The following is a 27,820-nucleotide window of genomic DNA, read 5'->3' on the forward strand; positions in this document are numbered from 1 at the left end:
TATTTGCTCAATAGTCTTCTTTGATTAAATCTGTTTAGTCAAACACTAAAGGTACTGGGAATAATTTAACTTATGTAATAAAAATGTCTGCTCAATCCTTCAAAAGCTTAGTGCCTAAAAGTGTTTCTTGTGGCAGTCAGAACTGAATAAACAGTAATTCCATGCTGTAATGTTTTATTGCAAAGGTACTTAATAATCACAAAGCCATTATATGTAGCAAAGAACACTAAAAATCATTACTTTAGGGAATATTTCCCACTCATTTTCTTTAGCAACATAAAGAAATATCAATGAGGGGAAAAAAAAGGGCATTTCTTGAAATAAGGAACCATATTCAAGTTCTTTCATCAATATTTTCACTTCTGACTTACTATGATGCTTTAGTCGAAGTGTATAACCTTAGAGTGAGTATAATGTGTGCTGCCCTCAGAGCTCTCTGGAAGACAGCCAGGGATAATGACAATGGGGATTATAGGCGTGTTAGAAAATGCCTCATTGACCAGCTGTTGTGCTTAGAATGGCCCTATGATTGGCTAAAGAAAGATGGCATGTGACTAACTTGATATGAGCAAGAACCCTTATGAAACCATGGTCTATGCCTGACACAAATTTAAAGGGTTAAGTCCCGGGAGCAGGAGGTTAACACTCCTTGTGTTTCATATGTTTTGGATCTCAGAAAAAAAGAGTCTGAAATTTCATTCTAGGACCATTTCCAACGGCTGCCAGTTAAAGAGGTAGATGCTATCTAATGACGGGACCACTTCCAGACTATAAACTACAAGGTATGGAAAACAGTGGTTAAAGGATTCATGCATATTTTAAAATCCTTTTGTTTTTTTCCTATGCCCTGGTATAGTTTCCTATGATGTGACTTTTTTGTTGTTGTTGTTTACTTCTGATGCTTACATATTAAATCTTTCCTGTTCAAAATTTCAGTGAATGATTAGGCATTTCAATTTATTGCTTAGAAATGTACTTCTAATCAATTTAAAAACATATTGGGATGTTTGTAAAGACATTTGTTTAGTTTGAAAAATTTAACTCAGTTCTTTACAAAGTATGTTCTATAGTGTCCTATGGAGTCCTGAGTTGTTATGGTCTGCTGTCATTCAAACTAAGGTCCCATTTGCAGTTTCGATGTGTTGATATGTGCACTGATGGAGCAAAAGCGATATGGTCAAAACTGCCAGCGCCTTAGTATGAATAAGACAGTGGCACCAAACTGTGCTAGAGTCATTATATTTGTTTTTTCAAATACTCCAGAAAAAAAGAATTCCAGTTTTGCTTCAGAATATTCTTGATAAAGTAGTAAAAAGAATATTAATTCTATTAAATCTTGATAGGTACAGGTCTTCCTAATGTGCTAGCCAACAAAATGAAAAGAATGCATAAACACTGCTGCCTGCTAAGTACAATGGTTGTCTTGAGGGAAATTCTCAGACTTTTGAGTTGAAAGTTGTAATAGCTACTCCTTAACATATATCACAATTTTTACTTGTAAGAGCCACTGATAAACCAATTATGGTTATTTAGACTTGGTTCTTTGGAAAATAGTTTATTTAAAATTAATGAAATGAGATTGTCACTTTAAGGAAAACAACTAACAATTTGTTTTTTGTGATAAAATTTGAAAACACAAGTGAACATTACAATTTTGAGAGAGATGAACATTACAATTTTGAAAACTTTCATAATTTCCTGTACATTTGACAACTTTGCAATACTTAAAGACTTTTTAATGAGATTGGTGTTGAGACTATGGGATATTAATTTTTGATATTGTAAAATGAGATATGTAACTTAATTTTTACACTATCCTGTTATACATAACTATTAATAACGAACTATAATGTTCACTAATGACTGATTATTATAATCGTGTTGCATTCATTTCCCTTACATACCTTAAGTGCAGGCGCACCATTTCTCTTCATTAGTACTGACAGAGAATATTTTAGCAGCCAATCTCTACGTCATTAGTCTTGCACTGACTTGTTTAGTGAGCACAACAAAAAATATTTTGCTTTCGGAGAACAAGAAAAATAGGTTTATTTGCATTACTCTTATTAATTTGTGCAGTTATTCAGTGTCTATTAAGTTAATGTTTAAGAAAAAATATTAATTTTTATAAGATGTGCTATTATTTTACGTTAATGATTACTCATTTATTTCTGCCCTTTGTATTCAGCATGTCTCTATAGAAATAAACATATGTTTCTATGAAAATTGAAGCTTTTTTTTTTTTGCAGCCTACATAAAAGTAAGCCTTGTTTATTTAGCCCATATTAGCCTTTGAGTTTGACATGTTTGGGGTAGAGTCAAAGAATATACCCAATTATTTGAAGAGGCTATCAAAATACTCCTTCTTTTCAACTATATCTTTGGATGAGACACAATTTTCCTAAAATATTTTCATCAAAACATCACAATGCAATATAGTGAGTTCCAAAAGCAGATAGACATGTTTCATTTTTTTAAAACATAGTTCTTAAAAATAAAAATGTCATTTAAAATGATTTATTTTTGTTATTTTAAATAAATAAATATGAAAGTGTTTATTTTCAATTTTTTTAAAAAAGTAAATATTAGTAGTAACTTACATAAACCATATCTGTTTAGGCTTCTTAACAATTTTTAGGGGTATGAAGTTGTCCTAAAACCAAAATGTCTGAGTAGCTCTGATTTAATTTTTTGCAAGGAATAAGTCAGCCGTAACAGAACTGTATAATTATAGGGTGCTAATTTATTAGCCCAAAACTATATTTTAAAAATATATAAGCCCACAAAAAGGTTATTTTTTTAATCATTCACTAACTCAGCCCATCACATATTTAATAAAATGCTAATGCATCTAAAGACTGTGCAGATCAGAAGCTTAAAAGGGTATAATGTTAGTCCTTCAGATGTTTTTGTGTGTCTTCTATTGCTTATCTCCTGGTACCAGGCATTTAACACAATTACTTCCACAATCATACTGAGGATCTCTAACAATACATATATTTTGATGATCAGCACTTTATTTTACCCTACTTCAAATAGTCTTAGGTTGGTTATAGCCCTGTTACTAAAATCCTGGAAGAACAATTATTTTAGGAGAGAAAAAGCAGAAATGATGTAGTCCAAGCTTTCTTTTGGCAAAGACACAAATAGAAGCTCAGAGTAGAGTAGATAATATACACAGTTAGAATGTGACTAATCCTAGGATTAAATCTAGTTTCTTGGTTAAATACTCTTTTCAGGATACTGCTATTAATTCTCTATGATTTTTACCTTCTGACAAGGTGAAATCTTTGCTTTTGAGTGCAAAATATTGAATTACAATGTTATAGCAATTTCATAGACCTAAGCCAGTGCTCTTTGAAACTTTCACATAATCCTTCAGTCCACTAGGAGGTGCCAATTTTATTAAGTCAGTGTTTTGAGGTATTAAACTAGAGGTGAAAAGATTGAATACTGTAAATTAAATTTGGAACTTTAGCTTAATTGTCTAGTTAGTACTGCCCTAGTTGCTACTACCATACCTGTTTTATAAAAAATAATTTTTATTGTGATTATTCAATAAGATTGCTAAACTGGAGCCTTTGGGCGAGATAGATGTTAACATAAGAAATATTTAAACTTGTGAAATATTTTTGTGAGTTTATTTGAGCCAAAACTTTCGACAATTGCCAGGAAGCAAAATCTCAACAGATGTGTCTCTTTTGTAAAATTTTTGCAGTATTTTTCTTCTTTTTATAATGCATATAGCTTTTTCTACATGGGTTTTAAAGCTGTTCCTAGTTATAATTTACATTTTTTGTTTTTGTGAAACAAATAATTATATTATTTGCAGTTGGATAATACTAATAAAGTTTGGCATATTAATACTATTGTTTGGCATACTTACTTTTTGAAGGAAGTCACTTTGAAATATTTTATTAGCTTAGCAGTTTTCCCCTTAATTAGGTTGGATTTTCTATGTAAAAATAGTATTTTTACTTACCAGTCTTTCAAAAGTTAAATGTCCTCTTACAGTTCTCTGCCCTACCAGAAGCATATAAAAAACTATTAAATAACATTTAAATCTCTAATTTCAACAATGAGCAAAACCACAGCTCAAAGGAAATAACTTATGTTAATACTAGCTAGTTTAAAAAGTAAACATATTAACTGTAACCGATATCTTCTATCCCTATTTAAAAAAGGTTATGGTCATCTTCTCATTTGATATATTAATATAGAAAAAGAATAAATCGTTCTCTTTTAAATTTTTAATGAATTTGTTGATATTTTAGTTCTTTATAATAAATTTCCGGAAATTGTATAGTAATGATTAAATCTCTGTTTACAACTGATCTCTATCCTATACCAAAAAGCAGATAGGGGAGAATAACTTGTAATATTTGAGATGTGTCATTAAACTTAAATTTCTCATCTTACTGCTAATTAGGCATCTAACTATAGCTTTCATGAGGAAATTTTGACAAGCCAACATTGCATCATGGCTGATATCATTCATGAATTATGGGAATAAAGAAACTCCTCCAGTGAGAAGTACTTGAATTATGCATAGATAATAAGAGAGATAAGCACAAAATTAGTACACTCACTCTAGATAAACAAAACACAAGGTTTAAAAAGGGAGGGAGATTGATAAACTTCAGTGTTATGTAAATTTGGAATGGGTAAGAAATCAAGCTGTATTACAAAGCCGCTGTTCTCAAAACTGCCTGTTACTGACGCAAGAACAGATATATACAGACCAATGGAAGAGAATAGAGAACACAGAAATTGAGTCAAACCACTATGCTCAATTAATATTTGACAAAGGAGGCAAAAGCATACAATGGAGTCAAGACAGTCTCTTCAATAAATGGTGTTGGGAAAATTAGACAGATACATGCAAAAAATTCAACTAGACCACCAACTTACACCATACACAATAATAAACTCAAAATGGATGAAGGACTTAAACCTAAGATTGGAAACCATAAAAATCTTAGAGGAATCCATAGGCAGCAAAATCTCAGACATATGCCGTAGCAATATCTTCATAAGTATAGCTCCTAAGGCAATAAAATCTAAAGAAAAAAATAAATAAATGGGACTGCATCAAACTAAAAAGCAAAAACAAACAAACAAACATAAAAACAAACAAAAAAAACCAAAAACATAAAAACAAAACAAAAACAACAACAAGAAAGCCCACTGCCTGGAAGAACATATTTGCCAATATTATCTCTGATAAGGGTTTAATCTCCAACATTTACAGGGAACTCTTACAACTTAACAAAAGGATGATAACACAATAAAAAAAAACGAGCAATGGACCTAAATAGATACTTTTCAAAAGAGGACATAAAGAAGGCAAAGAGATATATGAAAACATGCTCAAAGTTACGAATCATCCAAGAGATGCAAATCAAAACAACAATGAGGTACCATCTCACACTTGTCAGAATGGCTATCATCAACAAATCAATGAACGACAAGTTCTGACAAAGATGCGAAGAAAAAGGAACCCTCATGCACTGCTGGTGGGAATGCACACTGGTGTAGCCACTGTGGAGAACAGTATGGAGTTTCCTCAAAACAAAAATCAAAACTCCCATTTGACCCAGTGACCCCACTTCTAGGAATATGTACCAAAAACTAGAAACACCAATCAGAAAGGCTATATGCATCCTTATGTTCATTGCAGCACAACTTACAATAGCTAAGATTTCGAAACTGCCTAAGTGCCCATCAGTAGATGAGTGGATTAAAAAACTGTGGTGCATCAACACAATGGAATACTATACTGCTATAAAAAGAAAGGAACTCCTAGCATTTGCAACAGCATGAATGGACCTGGAGAGCATTATGCTAAGCAAAATATGTCAGTCAGAGAAAGATAGATATCACATGATCTCACTCATTTGTGGAATATAATGAACAAGATAAACTGATGAACAAAAACAGATCCAGAGACAGAGAAGCATCGATCAAACTGTTAAACCTCAGAGAGAAGGTAGGGGAGCGTGGGGATAAGGGAGAGAGATCAAACAAATTACTTGTAAGCATGCATATGAGCCTAACCAATGGACACAGACATCAGGAGGGTGAGGGCATGAGTGTATGTGTGTGTGTGTGTGGGGGGGGAATGAGGACACATATGTAATGCCTTAATCAATAAAGAAAATAAAAATAAAAAAGGAAATTTGCCAGAATTCAATGAGAATAGTAAGTACATTTTTAGATGAGGCATATGGTTGGGAGAGAAGAGAAATGAAGCTCAGATCAGGGCCAGACTTGAGAAAGGAAATTCCAAAGAGTAATGGGGGGTGTCTCTGGGTTGCCCTACAGATCAGGCCTGATTGCCAGCCAGGCCTAGGGACCCTTCCTGGGCATGAATTTCATGCACTGAGCCTCTCGTTATTAATAAAGAGAATAAGTCAGTACGAGAAAATTAAGCCACTGCAAAACTTAGATCAGTCACAAATAAAGAAAAGTGTTTAGAGGAAATGGCTATCCAGATTTTTTTCCCCTTAAGTGCTATTCATTAAAAGATTTCTTTTTCATAGCGACTAAAGCAGACAAAGAGTCCTGGAAAGCTAACAATATAATTTTTATGCATAGAAAAAAAATGTTCTTCTAAAGTGAAAGTAAAAGCAGTGAAAATCATAGTTTCAACTTTTAGAAGTTATGTATAGGGTAAAAATGAATATCTTGGAATCTAAAAAATATCAGTCAATAAATGTTAAACAGCTGTAGCAAACACTAATAGTTATTTCAGCAACCAAAAGTTTTTGGTTTTAAAATTTAAATATAGTTGAAGAGATGAAACTAGAGTACATAAGGGCATAGCAATGAATATAAAATTGTATTATCAGTACGGGATAAATTATGCGTCATAGATGATAAGTGTTAGAGAGGTCTATCAGAACAGGAGCTAGAGTTCCAGAGTGAATTGCCATTACTGCTAAACCATTGATGAGGATATGAGGATGATGTAATGTTTATTGAAATGTTTATTGAGTGATTACTCTTGTTAGATACTTTCCCAGGTCAACTACATTCATTTTCTCCATTTGCTACTCACAACTACTCTGAATGATAGATGTGCTCGCTCTCTCTCTCTCTCTCTCTCTCTCTCTCTCTCTCTCTCTCTCTCTTTAAATATATATTTTATTGACATTTTACAGAGAGGAAGAGAGAGGGATAGAGAGTTATAAACATCGATCAGAGAGAATCATCGATCAGCTGCCTCTTGCACCCCCCCTACTGGGAATGTGCCCACAACCAAGGTACATGCCTTTGACTGGAATCGAACCGGGGACCTTTCAGTCTGCAGGCTGACGCTCTATCCACTGAGCCAAACTAGTTTCAGCTCTTTTTTTTTTTTTTTTAAACACAGATGAATGGAGGCACAGAGATTAAGTGACTTATTTAAAGTCACAAAGTTAGTGGCAGAGCAAAAATTTGAATCAAAGCAGTTAGTACCTACCTACTGCATTTTAAACTGCTATCTTAAATGGTCCGGGGTTTCATTAAGGAAGTGGTAATTGAGTTGGGCTTTTACCAAGTGTCATGTTTAAATGAGAGAATAGGGGCAACAACCCAGTGGGAAGGAAGCTGTGATAATAGGAGAGAAATGTAAAGGCAGAATGAATATTAGATATTTTAGGGATAAGAAACTTGATTAGACTTAAAGTTCATGATGTGATGTATCATGGGAAATACAGTTGGAATGTATTTTATTCTTAGAGTGTTTTTAATTTCATTGAACACATTTTTGATGAAGTATAAAATAGAAAGCCATTCAAAAATGTTTTTTAATAGTCACATAATGAAAGCCATGCTTTTGGGCTATTCATCTTTAATGAAAATGATGGTGAATTTGAAGAAAAGGAAAACAAGTCATTGAGTTCAGATGAAAAGCTGTTATGACAGTCTAAGCTAGGTTAGGAAGAAAAAGGAATATATGAACCAAAGACACAATTTGAAGAAATAATTATTAAAGAATGAAATTGAGGACTGAGTCAAGGATACCTTTCAAATTTTGATTGTAGATGTTTGGGACATTGGGGGTGCCACTGATAAAGCAGAGAAGGTGTAGGCATAAAGAGTTGTTGGTTTTGAGATACCTAACTAGTCTGTAAAATTCTTTGAGAGCAGGGTAGTGTCATATTTAGCATTTTAGACTTAGTGATGTGATAGGCATAGTGCCTGGCAAATAGGTGGGCAATGAGACATTTTAAAAAATACATGATTGCATGTGGTCATGAAACAAAAAGTTAGTAGGCATCTATAGGATTACAACGTCAGTGAGGAGTAAAGTGACGATACAGATTTAGGAATTGTCCGGATAGAAGAGAGTTCTATAAGGTCATGAGAATGGATTAATTCATGAAAGAAAAAAAAATGTTTGGGGAAAAAACCCAGAGAACCTAGTATAGGAATCATTTACTTGAGGTCTTAAAGGACTTCCTTCAATTTAAAAATTATAAAAAAATAAATAAAAGATTATTTAGTGTCTGTGTCACAAATAGTCTTTTTGGATTAAATCCTGCCCAAGGAATTTGTGGTGTGTTGGTCAGTTTGGCACATTTTTTTTTCTTTTAGTCAAAGTCAATGAGATACAGCTAATATACAATAATGAAAAATAGATTGGTCTGTGTTACTCAGATACAATTTCATTTGATAAAGATGAGAGTATTTTAGTCCACTTGATTCTAAATGAGAATAACCTTATGATTTTTGAAAGTATACACTGAAAAATGTTAGTAGATCATATTCATAGTGCATGCTTTCTCATTTAGGAATGTTGTACACAAAAAATGGTGGCAGTGGTTAATTCTGAGTGATGTGGGGAGGTAGAAGAGACTAGAATAGTGGGTATTAATCCAAGTAGTAATTAAAATTTACTTATATTTTAAAAGGAGGCTGGATGTATTATAATATTTAAAGGTAGAGAAAAAAAATTTATACTTTTTCCCATGCTCCTCTGAAAGAAGTAATACTTCCCAACAGGTCAAACCTCTGTTTATTTATTACTTACACTCAATCCTTTCTATTTTGTAAAGAGAATATAACTAAAAGCAGACAATTTTATTAATAAATAATGCACCCAAACAAGTAAACATAAATTGCAATGCAACTAGATAGGATGAAAGCAAATCAACAAATATCAGTGTCATTGTCTATTGAACTCCTAGTCTTTCCTTAGGGTATCTGGGATGCTATAGGTACCCTACAACCTGAGCTCCAAGACTGAATAAAGATTCCTATGTTAATCAAAGTATTAAACATTAGTAATGCTTTGCTTTTTTATTAATATTCTTTAGATTAAAAATAAATGTACAGTAAGTTCTACGAGTTTTCTCCCAAACCTATGCTGATGACCTTGTGCCTCACGCCCTCATGGAGGGTAAGCCCTTCTCTTTGAAGACTGTATCAAACTAGTCTAGATTCATTCTAAAGGTTAATAATAGGAGCTAAATTGGCAAAAATAAAGGTTTTCTCTTGGGAGTGGTTCTTTTAAATTCTGGCAGCAGAAAATACCTTGGCTGGTATGGCTTAGTTGATTGATTGTTGTTGATTCCTGGTCAGGGCACACACCCAGGTTGCTGGCTCCATCCCTAGTATGGGGCATGCAGGAGGAGCCAAACAATGTTACATTCTCACATTGATGTGTCTCTCTTCTTCCTTCCTCTTTCTCTCTCTAAAAATCAATAAACTATTCCTTGAGAACAATCCTTAAAAAAAAATTCTGGCAGCAGGAAATATTTCCTAGACATTATCTTAACATATTATAAACTCAGCAAACAGGACTATGTGAAGAAGTGCTATCAGAACCAGTCACATCACCTCTGGGATCTACACAGCTCAGGGCAACCAGTCTTGGCTTATCAAACTGAGAAAACGAAGGTTTCTATCAATAAATATCATCATGATATTAATGATGTCATTCAAAAATTGAGAGTAGAGGTAAGTATTTTTCACTTTCCTCATTCTCAGACTGAATGTCTCAGACCACATGCTTCCACAGAAAGTTTTTTTTTTAAATAAGAATAAAACTCAACTTTGAAAATATACCAAATTTTTCTTCCAAGTTTTATTTCCAACATTAATTTAATAGCCCAAATAACTAAATTTAGCCCCAGAAATTTGTTTTTGTATAGTTAAAAACTATTTTCCTTGAAAATTACAACATTTCACTGAAATCTACTAGTTTATGAGTGAGTGGAATAAGGCTATTAAATCACTTAATTTAAATTGTTAGTCAAAGATCACACAGTAAACTCGTAGTGAAGTTATCCAAGAAACAAACCATATGAAAATGTGTTCAGTCCTTATATAGATATCACTTGGAAAATATTGGAACACATTCAATTCACATTAGAAAAACTAACAATTCTGACGGAAACTGGTTTGGCTTAGTGGATAGAGCGTCGGTCTGCGGACTGAGGGGTCCCAGGTTTGATTCCAGTCAAGGGCATGTACATTGGTTGCGGCTGCATCCCTGGTGGGGTGTGTGCAGGAGGCAGCTGGTCCATGTTTCTCTCTCATCTATGTTTCTAGCTCTCTATCTCTCTCCCTTCCTCTCTGTAAAAAAAACAGTGAAATAAAAAACAACTAACAATTCTGGAACCAAATAACAGTTTTCTACCTACCTTGTAAAATTCAACTACAAATGTTTTAGAAGAAATTTCTTAGTTCTATATTATTTACTAAAGAGCAAAAGGATCAAAGTGTTTCTTAACTTGATTATCATAGCTTTCTAAATTTCTTCTCTGTATGGACTGAAAATTGCTAACAAAACCACAAAATTCCATATTGTTTCCTCACTCTCTCCTCAACATAAGATTTGGGGGGAAAGCAAAACCAAAATCAGACCCGTTTTGGCTTAGAAGTTAAAATATGAATTAAAATAATATATTTTATTCATAATTATTAAGAGTTAGCAAAACTTTTGGGTCTAAGGTATTATAATGCCTAAAAGAGTTACATAATCATGAGTTAAAAGAATGTTGGGGAACAATGCATAATTTAAAGCTAGATTTCTTTTTTTCCAGAACCTGCTATGAATCTCTCGTGTTTTTTGTACCTAATATGTAAAATAAAACATTGGGTAAAAATTCCTTTCCACTTCTCTCCCATTTCATATTACTTATCATTAATTTGGGGCAAGGAAGGAGTTGGTAAATTATGAAAATGAATAAACTAGATATGTCTTTAAAATATTTCATGGAGTCCTATTAATACGTCTCACAAAAATTTTCCAGAGATTAAAGACTATTTTTACTTGGCAAAATATGAAATGCAAGGTGAGAAACTAACTTAAAGATAGAATGAAATAAAATGTGTGAATGTTTAGTGACAGTAAATGTTGCTTGTTTGGCTTCTCTGAATTCTGGAATCATCACTGTAGTTAAGTATGCTCCTGTAGCAAATTATGTCTGCTAAATCGTGAGAGCAGACATAATTTGCTATGATTATTTGATGTTTGTCTTCTTTGATCAATTGCAAGGTATTTGTAGATAGAAATTAATCTTATTTGCTAAAGAGTGCTCAGCAATAATGTAACTGTGACAGATTGCTTTAGCCTGGCCAGCATGGTTCAGTACTTGAGCATTGACCTATGAACCAGGAGGTCAGGTTTCCATTCCAGGTAAGGCACATGCCTGGGTTGTAGGCTCGATCCCCAGTAGGGGACATGCAGGGAACAGCTGATCAATGATTCTCTCTCATCATTGATGTTTCTATCTCTTTCTCCCTCTCCTTGCCTCTCTGAAATAAATAAAAATATATTAAAAACAAACAAATAAAAATCAATGGAAAAAATATCTGATTAACCAAAAAAAAATTTACATTAAAATAAAAGAATTTCTGGTTTACATCTGCCCTCTAGCCTCATCCTCTAACAATGACTCCATTGAACTGATTTCGTGGTTTTGAAAATTTCTAGAATATAAAAATTGATATATTTTTCACCTTTGATGTTTACTTGATTCTACTATTGTACAACTAAAAATAGAAACTTCCAAAACCACGAGACCATAAAAAAATGCTATGTTAGCTCCTAAAGTCTTACTCTACTGCTTAAAACAAAACAAAAATTGTTTTAATTACCATTATAGGTATTTATCAACAAGAGCATCATTTTAGTATTTTATATTTGAATGATAGTAGAATATGTTTACAACTTTAAAGGTAGTTACAATGAAGTAATTAAGTAATTGAAATAAAATAATTTCTTTTGTATGTGAAACATATATTTTGCTTAAAAATAAAAGGTTTCCAAAAGAAATAATTAGGATCTGAAAAAAAGGTTGTCTTGAACACTGGTTCAAACAACTCTAGGATCTATGAATTGAAATTTAAAAAAATGCATGTATATTATTTATTGATTGCTTCAATTTCATAATCTAATGAGCACATGTAAATGATCTCATTATATGTTAATGAGATGAAGTTAATTTTACAGTGAATGTCCTAGTTTTTGTTACTTTCGTTTTCTGGACAAATAATTTCTGTTAATTCTTATAATATACTAGATGTCATCGCGCAAAATCATGTGGCCCTGCCCACCCACGTGCCTCGCTGCACATGCAGCTTCCTGATGATTGGTCTTGGGTCCTTATGGTGTTACGACCACTGGGATTTTATTATATAAATTAGGGAAAGACTACCTACTCTGGTCTCCTTTTCTTTAAGCCAATGATCCATCCATTTTAATCCACATGACTTATTATATTTTCTCCCTCAAGAGTTTCCACTCTTCTATTTTATCACCCTTTAGCAGTGCTCATATAAGTGAAGATGTGATCCTTCATTAAATCCTCTTATGCTCTTTCTTCAATGGAAAAAATAGTACACTAATTGCCTCACTAAGTGCAAAGCAAAATATAAGATCAGCCCTCAAAATTTAGGCTATTAGTAAGTATGAGATTAAATTATTTTTTGGCTGATGACTATTTAATTAAGTTCATAAATTTAGTTAATTATTATCAAGTCTGCAATTACAGGGAAATGTACACAATTCCATTATAAACTCTGGTTATCTTTTTCTATTCCTTTATTTTATTTTGGATGCTGAAGAAATGCAATCAATTTGGGAGCATCTTAACTTTCCCCTTAATGTCCTGGTACAATGTCATCTTATTGCTGCCTTTTCATCATTGATGTTTTGCATCATCCACTCATTGTCTTTGACTGATAATCAATCACTCAACAATGCAGCAGTAGAAACCAGTATGGTGCCTGCCCACATGTGACTGAGGATGCTGAGAAGCAATGGAATAAAATTCACATGAAGTAATTTCATTACGATAGTACAAATTACTAATGCCTGCTAACCCTCAGAATTAGCTGATCACTCTTCAGCCTTAAAAAGGAAATTAATTTAAAAATCTTCATACGTTACATTAATTAGAACACAATACATCAAAGTCTTTATCACAAGTAAAGCAAAGGACTAGAGACAATGTGTTGTTGAAAAGAGAACCATACAGAGAGAAGAGTTAGAAAAATATCACTTTTGAAGTCTACTGAAAGCAATTAGCAATACAGTGAATCCTGGAAGGAGAGAGGGGTTGAGAGTAGAGAGAGAATAAAATCCCTAATTTTTGAGAGCTTTATTATGGACCTGGAACTATTTTAAGTCTCATTTAAACTACATACAAGCATTATCCTCATTTTACAGCGGGAGAAACTGAAATGTAAACAGTTAAGAACATTCTCAAGTTCAGTTAATGATAACACCAGGAACTGAACCCAGGAGCAGGTGCTTTTTCCACCATCCCACTCCACCACAGAGAATAAAAATAAGTCATTCCCTATATTCACTTAAAGTGAAAGTAGGAGAGAAAGCTGAAAACAAACATAGAAATAGAACCTTTAAAACCAAATTGAAGATAATTTGAAAGAATGCATAGCAGGAAAGGTTCCCGTGGGAAGCAGTTGAACCTCTATTTTTGAGGTTTTTAAAATAAAATAGTTTCTACTGTGCTCGTTCACTAGTTAAATATTACTGTACCTCTGGAAGCCCCCACCCCAGCCTTCTGGTGTAATATGAAAATACTGACTTTCTTAACTAGGAGAAGAAATTGTACATACGACATCTCATTCCAAAAGCCTCAAAGCTGGCTCCTGTTCTTACTTTGGACATGCTTAGCATAATTTTCTTCACTTAAGCCACAGAGTATATTTTCTACTGCATTATTATTTACTAATATAAAGAACTGAGAATATTTTTATGAGTTTTAACAAAAAAATGAAAATATTTGTTTATGAATTAGAAACATTGTAATGTAACTACTAAAACCATTTTAAAAGCATATTTGCACAAAGCGAATTTAAAGTTAGCACAAGTACTACTATATAAAAAATCAAAATAATAATGGGTCATAATCATAAACTAATAACTTTTTCGTACCTTTTTGTTAGATTTTTATAAGTTTTTACTCGAGAAAAATCAAACACTCAAAGAACAAAGTTACTTTTGCTAAAGTAAGTTAATATTTTCAATTTAATTAAGTGATCTGTTAAGTTTTGTGAAATATTTATTCAGAGATTTATTTTTCGTCCCAAAATATATTTTCACATCTTTTGTTATATTGTTGATGATTATACATACTGTCAGTCTGCTTCAGTTTTCCATTTGCAAGTGTTTTAGGAAATATATTCATATTAATGCTTAGCAGTCTATTATATGAAGTTTTAATGTTAGAGTATTTGCAGTATTTTAAATAAAGGTAACTCTGTATGAACAACACAATGTGTGTTTATAGCTTTTTTTCCCCTGGCTTAGAAACTTTAAAAGTAACTCTTACAATTATCTATCCTGCCTGGCTGGCTTGGCTCAGTGGTTGAGCATCAACCTATGAACTAGATACACATGTGTCAAACACAAGGCCCGCGGGCCAAACCCGTCCCGCCAGGCCTTGCAATGTGGCCCGCACCGCGCTGTCATCACTGCACTCCGCTGCGTTTCCATCACAATGACAGTTTATGACTGTTCAGTAAACCATTCGGCCCGCGATTTAGGCTGGATTTTAGATTTTGGCCCCTTCTCTGATTGAGTTCGACACCCCTAACACAGTTCAGGGCATATTCCCAGGTTGGGCTCCATTCCCAGGGCAGGCCATGCACAAGGCAGCCGGTCAATAATTCTCTCTCATCATTGATGTTTCTATCTCTCTCTCGTCCTCTCCTTTCCTCTCTGAAATAAATAAAAATGCATTTAAAAATGTATCCATCCTACAACTTTACTGATCTTCATTGGACATTTGTGTATTGAGACTTAAGGTCTGTGGATGAATATAATTATCTAAAGTGAATATGTACGAATAATGGGGAGTTCACATGCACTAAGACTAAAGTATTTATCGTTGTTGTGGAAAAAATTTTTTCCTTTTTGGGGGTACATTCTTACAATAAAATCTGTTCTATTTGGAGCTAAAATGGACAGTGTTAGAAAAAGCTTCTACGGCTCTGCCATTCTACTCTGTGAGGAAAATAAGTCCCCAGGAGCTAAGCAGCTCTCCCATGGTCACACCATCAAGGTGACAAAAACAAGCATCCTGGCCTGTAGCCCTGGTCTTTCCTACACCACCATCACTCACGGTTCCCTCAAAGGGAAGAGATACACAATCCCAATGAAGAAGTGCCACCAATGTACTCTAATATTTTGTTGTTGTTTTTTTCAAAACACATTGGGGCCACGCCTCAGTGCCGATCATACCTCCCCAACTGGAAAAGTGTGGCCTCCATGAATCACCTGCAGTTGCACCTTGTGGCCTTCATTGCTTGGAGCTCCTCTGCGGAACCCGGCTGTCACAACATCGATCATGTTCTTATCAGACTATGTCTTGGTTGCAGACCTCAGTCACTGAACCTGCTGGACTTGTTTCTTTTCTTCTTACCATTGACTGTGATTATTTTCCAGCCTCCTAGCCCCGACCTGGCTGATATAGATCAGATGGTGTCTGGATAGAAGCTGCCCCAGTTCTGGGTCCATGATGTATGCGTAAGTACTCACAGTAGCTTGCTTTTCTCAGTCGGGTTATCTACAGGGAGAGAGGTTAACACCTCGTGGGTCATAAAGTACAGGTGGTGGTTGGTGGAGAGTGCTTTAAAAATAAGAGTTTTTCATGTGTTATTGCCTTTTGTGTTAAAAGTTTTATTTTGTTGTTTTTAAGTATAGGAGTTTTTGTTGTTTTGTTTTTTCTTTTTTGTTTTTTTTTACAACCAAATGAACCAATGTAGTCCTTTCTAAATAATAAAAATGGAAATTATATGTAGTAATAAATTGTTTTATTTAAACATTTAGAAGAACCTGTACTTCAAAGAGTAAAGTTTTTAATACAGTTCATGTAATTTAGTATGATCAAATAGCTTTGTATAAATTTGTGTCTTATGTTGCCTTAGAGGTATACTCTGGAAAAACAAAATAAATTTAAGAGGGGAGTCAATTAGAGTTTTTATTTCTCTTACTAAACAATGGAAAGTATGGTAGCAACATATGAATGAAATAATGAAAATTAAAATATTGGTATCTAACATCATTGAGTTAACAAAATCTAGACTTTGTGACATTTGTCATAATTCAACTCCAAAATGAATTAATGAATTGATTAATTAATAAATGTAAGGCAAAGAATTTGTATATGTTTATATCTAGACAATTTCAGGCTATTGCTTTATAGATTTGTTAGTGAATAACTGCTATTTGATCAGAGTGATTTCATTTAAACTCCTGCTTAGTCTAACTAGACTTCTTACAGAGCTTCTGGATTTCTCTACTGACACTAGTTTCCCACATATTCTGCACTGACTAATGTGTCAAGTGTGTTCATGATTTTGTGGTAATTATAAGTGTTCAGTTATTTGATTTTGTCTTTAATGAAATATAATACTTTAGGCTTGTAGGCTCTGACATTATCTGATAAGTGTTTTGCTCTCTCAAATAACAGCATGAGTCATGCACATGGGTCCCACCACAGACCCTTTCATGTTAGCATGATGTAACATATTATCCAAAATTTTTATTAAAGACAGGGAAGTGTATTTCTCATTTACCAAGATAAGAAGAGAGTAAAAAAAAAAAAGTGCAATGAAAAAAGCTTATAATTATATTTAACAAATATTTATATAACTATTAAAAGCTAATGATTTTAGTTTTAAAAAATTAATAAGCAGAGAATTTGAAGTTCTGTTCTCATTTTTTTCCAGAATTGTGTGTATGGCTTTTCTGCTAACCTGGTTTTCCTCTTTTCAATTTTTGACGTCATCTCCACTCACTCATTTTTCCACTCTGAAAAATGACATGAAATTTCATTGCAGACATGAAATTTCTATATTGAGCCTCATCAGCTTTAATTCAGAGTCTATAGGTTTGAGGATTTTAAATATTCTTTCTAATTGCATTCCAGGATGATATTGTCAAAAACTATGGATTGTGCCAGTGAGATAAGATAAAATGATTACTAATGGAATTCATTTTGCCCAAGATATAAAGTATCAAGGAACAGATGAACTAGATATGCAAAGCTTCTTAGCAGAAGTTGTCTCTTTTTCATTGTGGTGTAGTAGGAGTAGTAGCATGAGATTTAGATGTATATAGATTCAGCTTTACATTTATTTGTCTAAACAATCACCTCTCAAGACTTCACTTTTTTAGTTATAAACTGTGGAGAGAGTTTACTGTAAAATAAATAGGGAAGAGGTTGTCACCATTATTGGGACTTGAAATCATTGTTTTGAATAATAACAAAGCTATTTTTTAATGGTTTATTATTTGTTTTATTTTGGTACTATTTTGTTTGTGTGTTTTTTGTGTTAAATAATGATGAGCTACTATCCAATATTAATTTTATTATATTTTAATATATCCCAAGTAGTAAATTAGTAAGTGTAAGTATTATATTATGAAACTGTTGCTTATGTGTGTGTCCCATACTATGATATAGAATTTTTTTTTTTTTTATTGTGGGTCATGGTAAAAAAAAATATGTTTAAAAACATTACATTAGATAGCATTAAAGTTCTTTGGAATAATTAAATTTTATGATTTCTAAAGAGTTAATAGCTAGTTAATATGGAGAATATGGAGATCATTAACTTTCTTAAGGTACTAGAGAATCATTTAAATTACCCCAGAGTTTACTTTTTTTTTTTTGCTAGTCCATATATCTGCTACTCTCCACAGTAAGGTAGAGATTAAAGATATGATTATCAGCAGTAGAGACCTCAGAGGCAAGAAGCAAATCAATAAGCCACATGATGGCACACTCTGATAAGTGTAAAAATAAAATACTAAAAGCAAGGTGCTAGAAGAGTAACCACACAATCTTATAAAAGCTTCTCTGCAAATACAATAATTGAATTTAGCACTATAAAGCAAGTAGAATTATTAGAAGGAAATATTCTAGGGTTTGAGAATATAGCCCTTGCAAAGGTCAAGAGAATTGAGATATACTTACAAATAACTATTGTGCATCCTATATAATAAAAGAGTAATATACAAATTGACCATCACTCCAACACACAAGATAGCTGCCCCATGTGGTCAAAGATGACTGCCCCATGTGGACACAAGATGGCTGCCACAAGATGGCCAGCAGAAGAGGATAGTTGGGCGAGACCAGGCTTGCAAGGGAGGGCAGTTGGGGGCAATCAAGCCTGCAGGGGAGGGCAGTTGGGGGTGACCAGGTCGGCAGAGGAGGGAAGTTGGGGGCAAACAGGCTGGCAGGGGAGCAGTTAGACATCAGTCAGGCTGGCAGAAGAGTGATTAGGGGTGATCAGGCTAGCAGGCAAAAGCGGTTAGGGGCAGTCAGGAAGGCAGGCAGGCGAGCAGTTGGGAGCCAGCAGTCCTGTATTGTGAGAGGGATGTCCAACTGCCCATTTAGGGGTCCCAGATTAGAGAGGGTGCAGGCTGGGCTGAGGGACACCCCCCACACTGCATGCACGAATTTTGTGCACTGGACCTCTAGTTATCAGATAAAAATGAAGTGAACAGTCAGACTACAAAAGGACTTTTGTACCAGATTAAAATATTTGAACTTCATTAGGAGAGTTGAGTGAAAATTAAACAAGAGGAAGAAATGATGAAATTTTCAATTTAGAACTGTTAGCGTGGGACAAAGCAGCTTGATGGTTCATTTGTCTTCTGGATACAGTTGCAGAGCTAAATAAAAAGAGTGGCAGGGAGACTACCTATGTACATGTGTCCTCTGTCTTCAAGAGTTGTCATATTTTGAATTATACGTATAATCACTATATGCTTCCAATTAATGTTCCTTCCCACCTTTGGTAAGACATTATAGTCTTCTTTCAAGATTCTGATCAAAGTTACTGTGAAATTTTTCTCCTACCCTCACATCCTGCATCTTAATTGTTCCTGAAGCACAGCCTTCCTATCAAACTTGCATAAGACATTGTTTATATTGCTGTTGGCACTTCTCTGTATTATTATTTGTTTTTCAATTATATCTCTTCAGTTAAGCAGACAGCTTTCTGCATTCCCAGTGCCAAACATATTGCCTGGTCCATCATAGACTGTCAACATTCCTGGGTTGATGTACAATAAAATATGCCTAGAGCCAAAGAACAGATGCTGAAAAATAGGAGAGGTTAATTAGCAATAAATGAAAATTTCAAACTTACTTTTTTTTAAAACATACTTATTCAAAAGGATGTATGAGATATTTGAGTTACAGTAATTCAGAAAGTAAAAAAAACACATCTGAGCAGTGGAGAGAATTCATTCCAAGGCCACCTATGTACATATGTTGTGGTGCTGATGGGAATTTATTACAGAAGAGATAAAAGCATCAGATAAGTGTTTATAGACTAGCTTTTAAAATTTCATTAATTCAACAAAAGCTTATTACCAGTAGCACACTATTCACACAAAATATATGTATACACCTACATATATTATACATACACAGGATGTGTTATGTGTATACAGTACATGTTTACACATACATATAAACAAATACACATACAGACACACATAAATAAAACACATTCTCTATTTTTATGATTGACAATCTAGAGGAGGAGACATAATAACCAACTTAACAAACAAATGGATGTGAATTATAAATATAAGTATGATGTAAGGATTTGTACTTTTCCCAAAAACATTTTTCTAATTCACTTCATTTATTTTATAATTCCTGGATTTGATGATAATGCTGATAGTGATAACTGATGTCTTTTATTTACAAGACATTTTAGTTTGCATAATAACATGCCACAGTCTACTTTTGTTTATCTAAATGATAAATCTGTGAAATGTATTTTTAAAACATTAAGTACTGAAAAATTTTCTACTGTGCTTAATGAAGCTTTGTGAAGATCTAAATAGGACCTCTTAACACCATTCAACAAATGTAGGAAGACTGCATGGAAACCAATATTTGATCAAGAAGCTATGTCTATGTTGCTTTAAGCAAATATTTGTAGTAGTCTCTTAAAAAAGGATATTGTGCCAAAACCGGTTTGGCTCAGTGGATAGAGTGGCCTTCGGACTGAAAGGTCTCAGTTTCGATTCCGGTCAAGGGCATGTACTTGGGTTGCAGGCACATCCCCAGTAGAGGGTGTGCAAGAGGCAGCTGATCGATGATTCTCTCTCTTCGATGTTTCTAACTTTCTATCCCTCTCTCTTCCTCTCTGTAAAAAAATCAATAAAATAAAAAAGGATATTGTGTATTGGAGTACTGTGTACTGGTGAATGGATATTTAGAGACAAATAGCCAAAAAAAAGTTTTTATACTCTTGAATCATATGATCACTATATGGCTTCCTTATTTATTATGAAGCATTTGAACCCTTATCATTTCAGGAACATATATATTCAGACTCTAGAAATTTATTACAGAAGAGATAAAAGCATCAGATAAATGCTTATAGACTAGACAAATTCAAAGACAAATCAAAAATGTTTGCATTGGGTTCTGTACTTTATGTTTTCTTCCAATAATATATATATATGAGTAAACTTTAACTCTTACTTGATTCTTTTTAGTTGTTGCCAGTACTTAAAACATATTGACTTGTTTTTTAAATAATTTTGCAAAGTTGTTAAGGTTTTTATAATTGCTTGCTTATTTCTGCTCAAAATTTGAAAGCAGGCTGTTTTGAGGCATGGGACAATTTATATAACATTATCATTGGGGGAAAGAGCAACCCACATTTTAGGTATTTTATATAAAATAAAAATGAATTAATTTAAAACATAACTATAGAAAATATACAGTAGCATAATATACTAGTGGAGACCATATGAAATTGACCCTTTTTAAGTTAAAAATAACTGAATATCAGAAATTTCATATGGTTCAAACTTATCAAGTCTCCTTCAGATCTTGTTTTATTTATTCTAGAATATAATATAGGGAATGACTAATGCAACTTTCAAAGTACATAATTTAAAAAGCTATCAAGGTAACATTTGAAAAAATTTTTGTACTACCTAAAATATATTGGCTTAAATACTAGAATGTCAACCATTCTTCAACATACATCCCAACAGGTGAAATATAATAGAGCAAGTTGGCAAGAATTAACTCTTAAAAATAAAAGAAAAAAATCCAGGGCAAAACAGGGTAGAGGGTATGTCTACACACTACTGAAAGAAAAAATGGGGGGGAAATTCAATTAATTGGTTGACCTCCAAGGTGTCAAACAACTGCCTTACATGTTTTATCTGCTCCCTTAGGCCCATTGAAAGATTCTTGTATAATCAGACAAATAAACTTGAACAAGCACAAGGCCTAAAATGAATGAGGTGTCAAATTTTAAGAGAGGTGATACAAAATAAGAATCTACAGTTTCATCTTGATAACATTTTTATAAAAATAGTTTAAAAATCAGGTCAGAAATGTTACTCCCATCGTTCACATTAAAATCATGATTTTGGTCAAATGAGTAGACCTGAACAAGTTGTGGAGGCCTGTTAAAGACTGGATTTGACAATTAGCATGAACACTGCCTCGAAACTGCATCAATGGTATCATCTCAGCTCTCTGCTCTACTAAGTCTGTGAGGCATTTCCTGTCCCATTAACTCCCTACTACTTGCCCTCCCCTCCCACTTACCATTCATCCTTTCATAATCATCTTTCTCCTGGATGGTTACTAGTGTCTGATGATGGCTTCATTTCCAATCTCAAACTTTGGTTGCTTCAGGTGGTACTGGCCACTAATTTGCTATTGATAAGGTAGAGGAAAGATTAATTCCTTTTATTTTCATTGCTTATACTAGTATATCATGTCACTTTTAAGAATACATTAACTAATAGGTATTATGATTGGGTACTTGGGATATTATCAGATAAAATGGTTAAGACAAGTACCTTCACCTTTTTACATTTTTTAAAAAATATGTTTTTATTTATTTCAGAGAGGAATTGAGAGGGAGAGAGAGATAGAAACATCAATGATCAGAGAGAATCATTGATCAGCTACCTCTTGGGGATTGAGTCTGCATGTGCCCTGACCATAATCAAACCTGGATCCTTCAGTCCACAGGTGGATGCTCTATCCACTGAGCCAAACCACTTAGGGCTACCTTTCACATTTTTAGCAAAGCTTACTCAATTAATATGTCTTCCTTAGAAGTAAACACAGACTTAGATCCTTGCCTTTCATGAGTCATTTTTTTTGGGGGGGGGAAGGGGCAACTATATTATGCTTAGGATTGCTTCTGTATTCTCTACCCCTTGGCTCAACAAGAGCAGCAAGAATTTAGTCAATATTTACTATTTTAAAATTGGGTAAACCATTCATTTCCCCTTCTTTCAATTAATTTAGCTGGTCAGCTGCTATCATTCTCTTGCTGACAACAGCTGTTAAAGAATATTAAACACTTCTTATAACAACATTGTGACAATTTGAAGATATGGCTTATTAGCCAAGAATTTCTTCATTCACAAATTTATGAACTCTGAACCAATTTGTTAGTAATGTTGTACTGTTTGTATTGTAGGGATTTATTTGTCCTGACTCTCTCAGGACCCTGCCTTACTTGAAAATTTGGATGGCTTAGGTAGAGTTGCAAATTATTATTAAGGAACATAGTAAAGTTGAGTTCAGATTTAAGCATAAAAAAATCCTAATGATTTTCTTTCTGACAGTGATTGAATAAATTTTAAATAAGATGCACTTTCATTCAACAAGTTATGTATTAGCTGTTCTAGGTGCCTGGGACTGGATTATCTGCCTCAATTATGTTATCTGTACATTAGAATAAATAAAATAAACATTATTTATAATATAAGCTACCTATTAGAATTGTATTTTCTTTGACTCAGATGCTAATGCTGCATTTATCACACTTAACTGCAAAGGAGAATATACATAAAAGTGGATTCCAAATCCTACGATATACTTAATAAAATATGGCTCTTCTTATGGCTATAGCCTTAAGCTTTATTTCTGTAATTCCTCTTTAGAGTTTTATCTGTAGCCAGATATAATAGTATAAGTTGGTTAATAGATTTTCATGAAAACATTGAAGTAAATTTCTGTTAATCTATTTATGGAAATAAAAGAAGGATCTAAAAGAGTATGAAATTCAATAATAAAACCCTAAGTATTCTTACAAATACAAAATTTAACATTTATATTGCTTAAACTATACACATAATTTATAAGTTTTCTTTAAAAGGCTCAAAAGTTAAAGTTCAACTATTCTATGTCATTCCATAACTATATGATATGTCTTCTAAAACTTCTGGGAATTAGATTATTTTATATCAATCAGGAAACCATATAATGTGTACTCAGACCTTCAAAGAATGGCTATTTAAAAAATTATAAATCTAATGAAATAGCATTTGGCTTGTATGATATTTTTATTTACTAGTCAATGATAAGGCAACTCAACCTTGGAGGGGAAAATTCCAAGAATGAGGAACTCTTAAACTTCTTTGTATGCAGCACTCTAACCTACTCATTACTTCTTTCGCACAGGGCCTGTCAGAAATGTGACAAAGATTCTGGGACATGTTAATTTTGCTTATTTAATATGCAGATTGTATCAGTTTTAAATGAGAACATTGTTGACCTCTTTCATCTAGGACATTTATATCTTAATCATAGCTCCTCCCTTTTAACTGGATTGCAAAATACCACTGAAGTATAAAACTTTAATACCAATCAATCATACAAGAAGCTAAGAGCAAAATATTGGCTGCTTATTGAAAGCAACATTGTTTTAAAATAAATATTTATGCATTTTATTATATAGTTTGCCAGAAATTACATAGTAATAGCACATTCTTTTTGGCATCTGTCATACACAGAGTGGGGCTAAAGTAGGTTTACAGTTGTGAGAGTATGAGAAAAAGTTTATTCTTGTATTATTATTTATTCATTTGTATCATTTTCCATACAAATAATTGTAAACCTACTTTGCCCCACCTTGTATATATATATATAATAGAGCTATTATTTATGGCAAATTCAAATTTATTATAATTAATAGCACTTTGTATCACTATTTGGTCTCTAAATTATAGAAAAAATATTAAAGATTTCTTTGTGGGTGTCATACCAAAAATGTTCAATGAAAATACAAAATATTTGTCAGGAGAATTTGTGCTTAACAGTTTATGAATTCTTTTTTTCAGACACTAAGACTATTTAAAATCTGCTTTTGCCTCCTAAGATATTCTCTCAAACTCAGTCTGGAATAGCAAAATGGGTTTCTCAAGAAACATTTATGCTGTGCTGGATGAGGATGGTTAAAATTACTTTAGTTGTCAGAAGTGGATTTGAGTTGAAAAGGGAATTTAGTCAGAAACCATTGGGCTATCTCATAACACTAAAACAGAAAGGAAGAATTGACATAGGAGACATGGATCCAGTCTGGATCCAGTCAGCTAGGTGTATTAAACAGAAAAGGAATAATTTAGCATTTTTCTTTTTAATTTACCTTATGTCAATATTTGAAAAGAGAATTCCTGGCTCATTTTTTTTTTTTTTTTTGAGGAAAACAGTAACTGTCCTACCTATTGCCTAGTTTGAAGTGCTAATATCTAGTGGAAAATCTCATTTTTTTCTTTACTGTTAAATGGCATATGCTACTATTTGTCTACAAAATAATAACCTCAGATCAGAGATTCTTGATTTGATTCTGGGAAGTTGTTTTTTTTCTTAATTATTATTTTGCAAATATTGTTTTATCTCCTCCTCATCTTGGAAAATGCTGGCAAGTTGTGAAATTGGGGTATATTGTGATTCACTTTTATAGTTGAAATTTTTCACATCAATAAGAACACTTTGGAAATATAAAAATAAGCAGAAGACAAACCTCTGCTCTTTGGGAGCTTACAATCTTGACGAAGTAAACTTTACAGATGTAAGTAACAATTAAATTAGCATACAATCAAGGGCTGAACAGGGTAATCCTATATAATAAAAGCTTAATATGCAAACTGTCCCCCTTGGTTGGTCATGCGACTGGGAGTTTGACTGAGAAACTGAGAGTTTGACGATTTGCTAGGACGTGTGCTGACCACAAGGGGGTGGCACGAAACATGATGGATGCTGGCAATGAGGTGCTGGCAATGGGCCGCAATGGGCCGCAATGGGCCCCAATGGGCCCCAATGATGGGATGTTGGAGCAGGTGAAGGGATGGTGCAGGCAAACGTGGGGTGCCAGGCAGGGCTGTGGGGCTGTGAGGCTGGGGCCTGATCTCCACACCCTGAGGGACCCTACCCATGCACAAATTCATATACCAGGCCTCTAATAGACTATAAAGCACAGGCAGAAAGGACAGAGGAATTTTAATGATATGCCAGGTTGTTTATATAATCATCACAGGCAGTATTTGTATAATTTGTATCCCTTTTGTCTATATGATATCTCTGTTAATATAGTTGAAATTTTCTAAATTTCACAATTACTAAATTATTAAAAATATCCAGAATAATGTGATGCAACTCTGTATATCTACATTCTAGTTTTTAGGTGAACTTTATTTGCTATACTATTGGCCAGATTTATAAAGCTAATTTTGTATACTCATACAAAAAAAGTTGTGGAATTATTTTGCATATCTCTTTGCAGTGACTTAGGTTGTTCCTTTTCACACTCACTATGTTTCATCTACTCTAGTATTTTTTCAGTATGTGAACTTGACAGGCTTCTACTCACCTTACACTCAGACATTATATTTGCCTGCTCTGCCCAAGCTTCTCCCTTTGAGCTTTACCTAATTAGATAACCCCTCAGGTTTTGGTTTAAATGTCCCCAGGGAAAATTTCCCTGATCCCTTACTTTTGGTAAGTTTTCCCTGTAATATGCACCTTGCATTCCTTTTAGCATTTCATGGTAATTATCCTATCTAATAAAACAGTGACATGCAAATTGACTGTACCTCCGCTATATCCACCAACCATGCCCACCAGCCACACCCACCAGCCAATCAGGAGCGAATATGCAAATAAACCCAACCAAGATAGCTGTGGACACAGAGAGCAGGAGGGAGGCTTGGGTTTTCCCTGGCGAAGGGGAAAGCCAAGTTTCTGCAGCCTAGGCCTCCACTTCAGGCCACGAAGTTTCAATTGTAGAAGATAAATAAATCCCATATACCTGGGCCTTTACTTGGGTCACCTGGGGGGCGGGGGGCGTGGCCGGCCTGCAAACCACCACAGGCCCTCACCCAAGCTGCCCTAGGCCACAAGGGAACCCCCACCCTGATCCAGGACATCCTTCAGGGCAAACCAGCAGGCCCCCACCCGTGCACCAGGCCTCTTATTCTATCTAATAAAAGAGTAATATGCAGATTGACCAAAACCCCAACACACAAGATGGCTGCCCCTATGTGGCCAGAGATCCTGCCCTCATGTGGACACGAGATGGCCATCACAAGATGGCCAGCAGGGGAGGGGAGTTGGGAGGGAACAGGCCTGCAAGGGAGGACAGTTGGGGACGATCAAGCCTGCAGGGGAGGACAATTAGGGGTGACCAGGCCTGCAAAGGAATGCAGTTAGGGGCAAACAGGCTGGAAGGGGAGCAGTTAGGCATCAATAAGCCTGGCAGCTGAGTGGTTAGGGGGTGATCAGGCTGGGGCAGAAGCAGTTAGGGGCAAACAGCCAGGCAGGCAGGCGAGCAGTTGGGAGCCAGCAGTCCTGGATTGTGAGAGGGATGTCTAACTGCCCATTTAGGCCCCATCCTACCAGGATCAGACCTAAACATGAAGTTGGACATCCTTCAAGGGGTTCCAGATTGGAGAGAGCACAGGCTGGGTTAAAGAATCCCCCCCTCCTCCCCAACCGTGCATAGATTTCATGCACTGGGCCTCTAATAAATAAATAAATATATATATATATATATATGATATTGTTTAATGTCTGAATCTCTCCCTGGCTGTATATTCTCTGAGTATATAAACATTCTACTCCCAAAGTCAACTTTTTCAATAACTATTTTTTGAATAACTATATGTGTCAGATTTTTTTAACCAAGCATAAAACTTGATTTAAAAAAAATTGTTAGAAATCTTTTGTAGTTACTACTTATCATGTATATGTAATAAATGCTTCCAAACTTCATAAAATATATACAATAGCTTCTTTCTTCAGAGGGTTATGATATTTTTTTAAATGTTTTTGTATGCATGTCCTACAAAAGCCATAGTCTGAACTATCAAAAGTTGAATTATAATACTTTGAATTAAAACTTCCCTGAAGTTTCAAAAGAAACTCATATTCTTAGATGATTCTTGAGGCTGTTCAATTAACATTTATGTATGTGTATTAGTTTGATGTTTTTAATTACAGTGAATTACAAACTCAGCCTCCAACTTGCTTAAACAAGAAACAAATATTCTTTAATATCA

At 34.1% G+C, this 27,820-nt stretch overlaps 1 protein-coding gene across 1 annotated transcript in view; it reads left to right on the forward strand.

The window, feature by feature from the left end:
* The first annotated feature begins 623 nt into the window (after nucleotides 1-623).
* The window catches only part of LOC118705801 (transmembrane protease serine 11F), a 71,949-nt gene continuing 44,752 nt past the window's right edge, over nucleotides 624-27,820 (forward strand). Inside the window, exons 1-2 of the mRNA XM_036414911.2 lie at nucleotides 624-782; nucleotides 15,911-15,991. Of these exons, the coding sequence (XP_036270804.1) occupies nucleotides 15,981-15,991 (11 nt within the window). The 5' untranslated portion in view covers nucleotides 624-782; nucleotides 15,911-15,980. The remainder of the gene's footprint in view (nucleotides 783-15,910; nucleotides 15,992-27,820) is intronic.

This window comes from Pipistrellus kuhlii, unplaced genomic scaffold (assembly GCF_014108245.1).
Source record: "Pipistrellus kuhlii isolate mPipKuh1 unplaced genomic scaffold, mPipKuh1.p scaffold_m20_p_1, whole genome shotgun sequence".
Lineage (NCBI taxonomy): Eukaryota > Metazoa > Chordata > Mammalia > Chiroptera > Vespertilionidae > Pipistrellus > Pipistrellus kuhlii.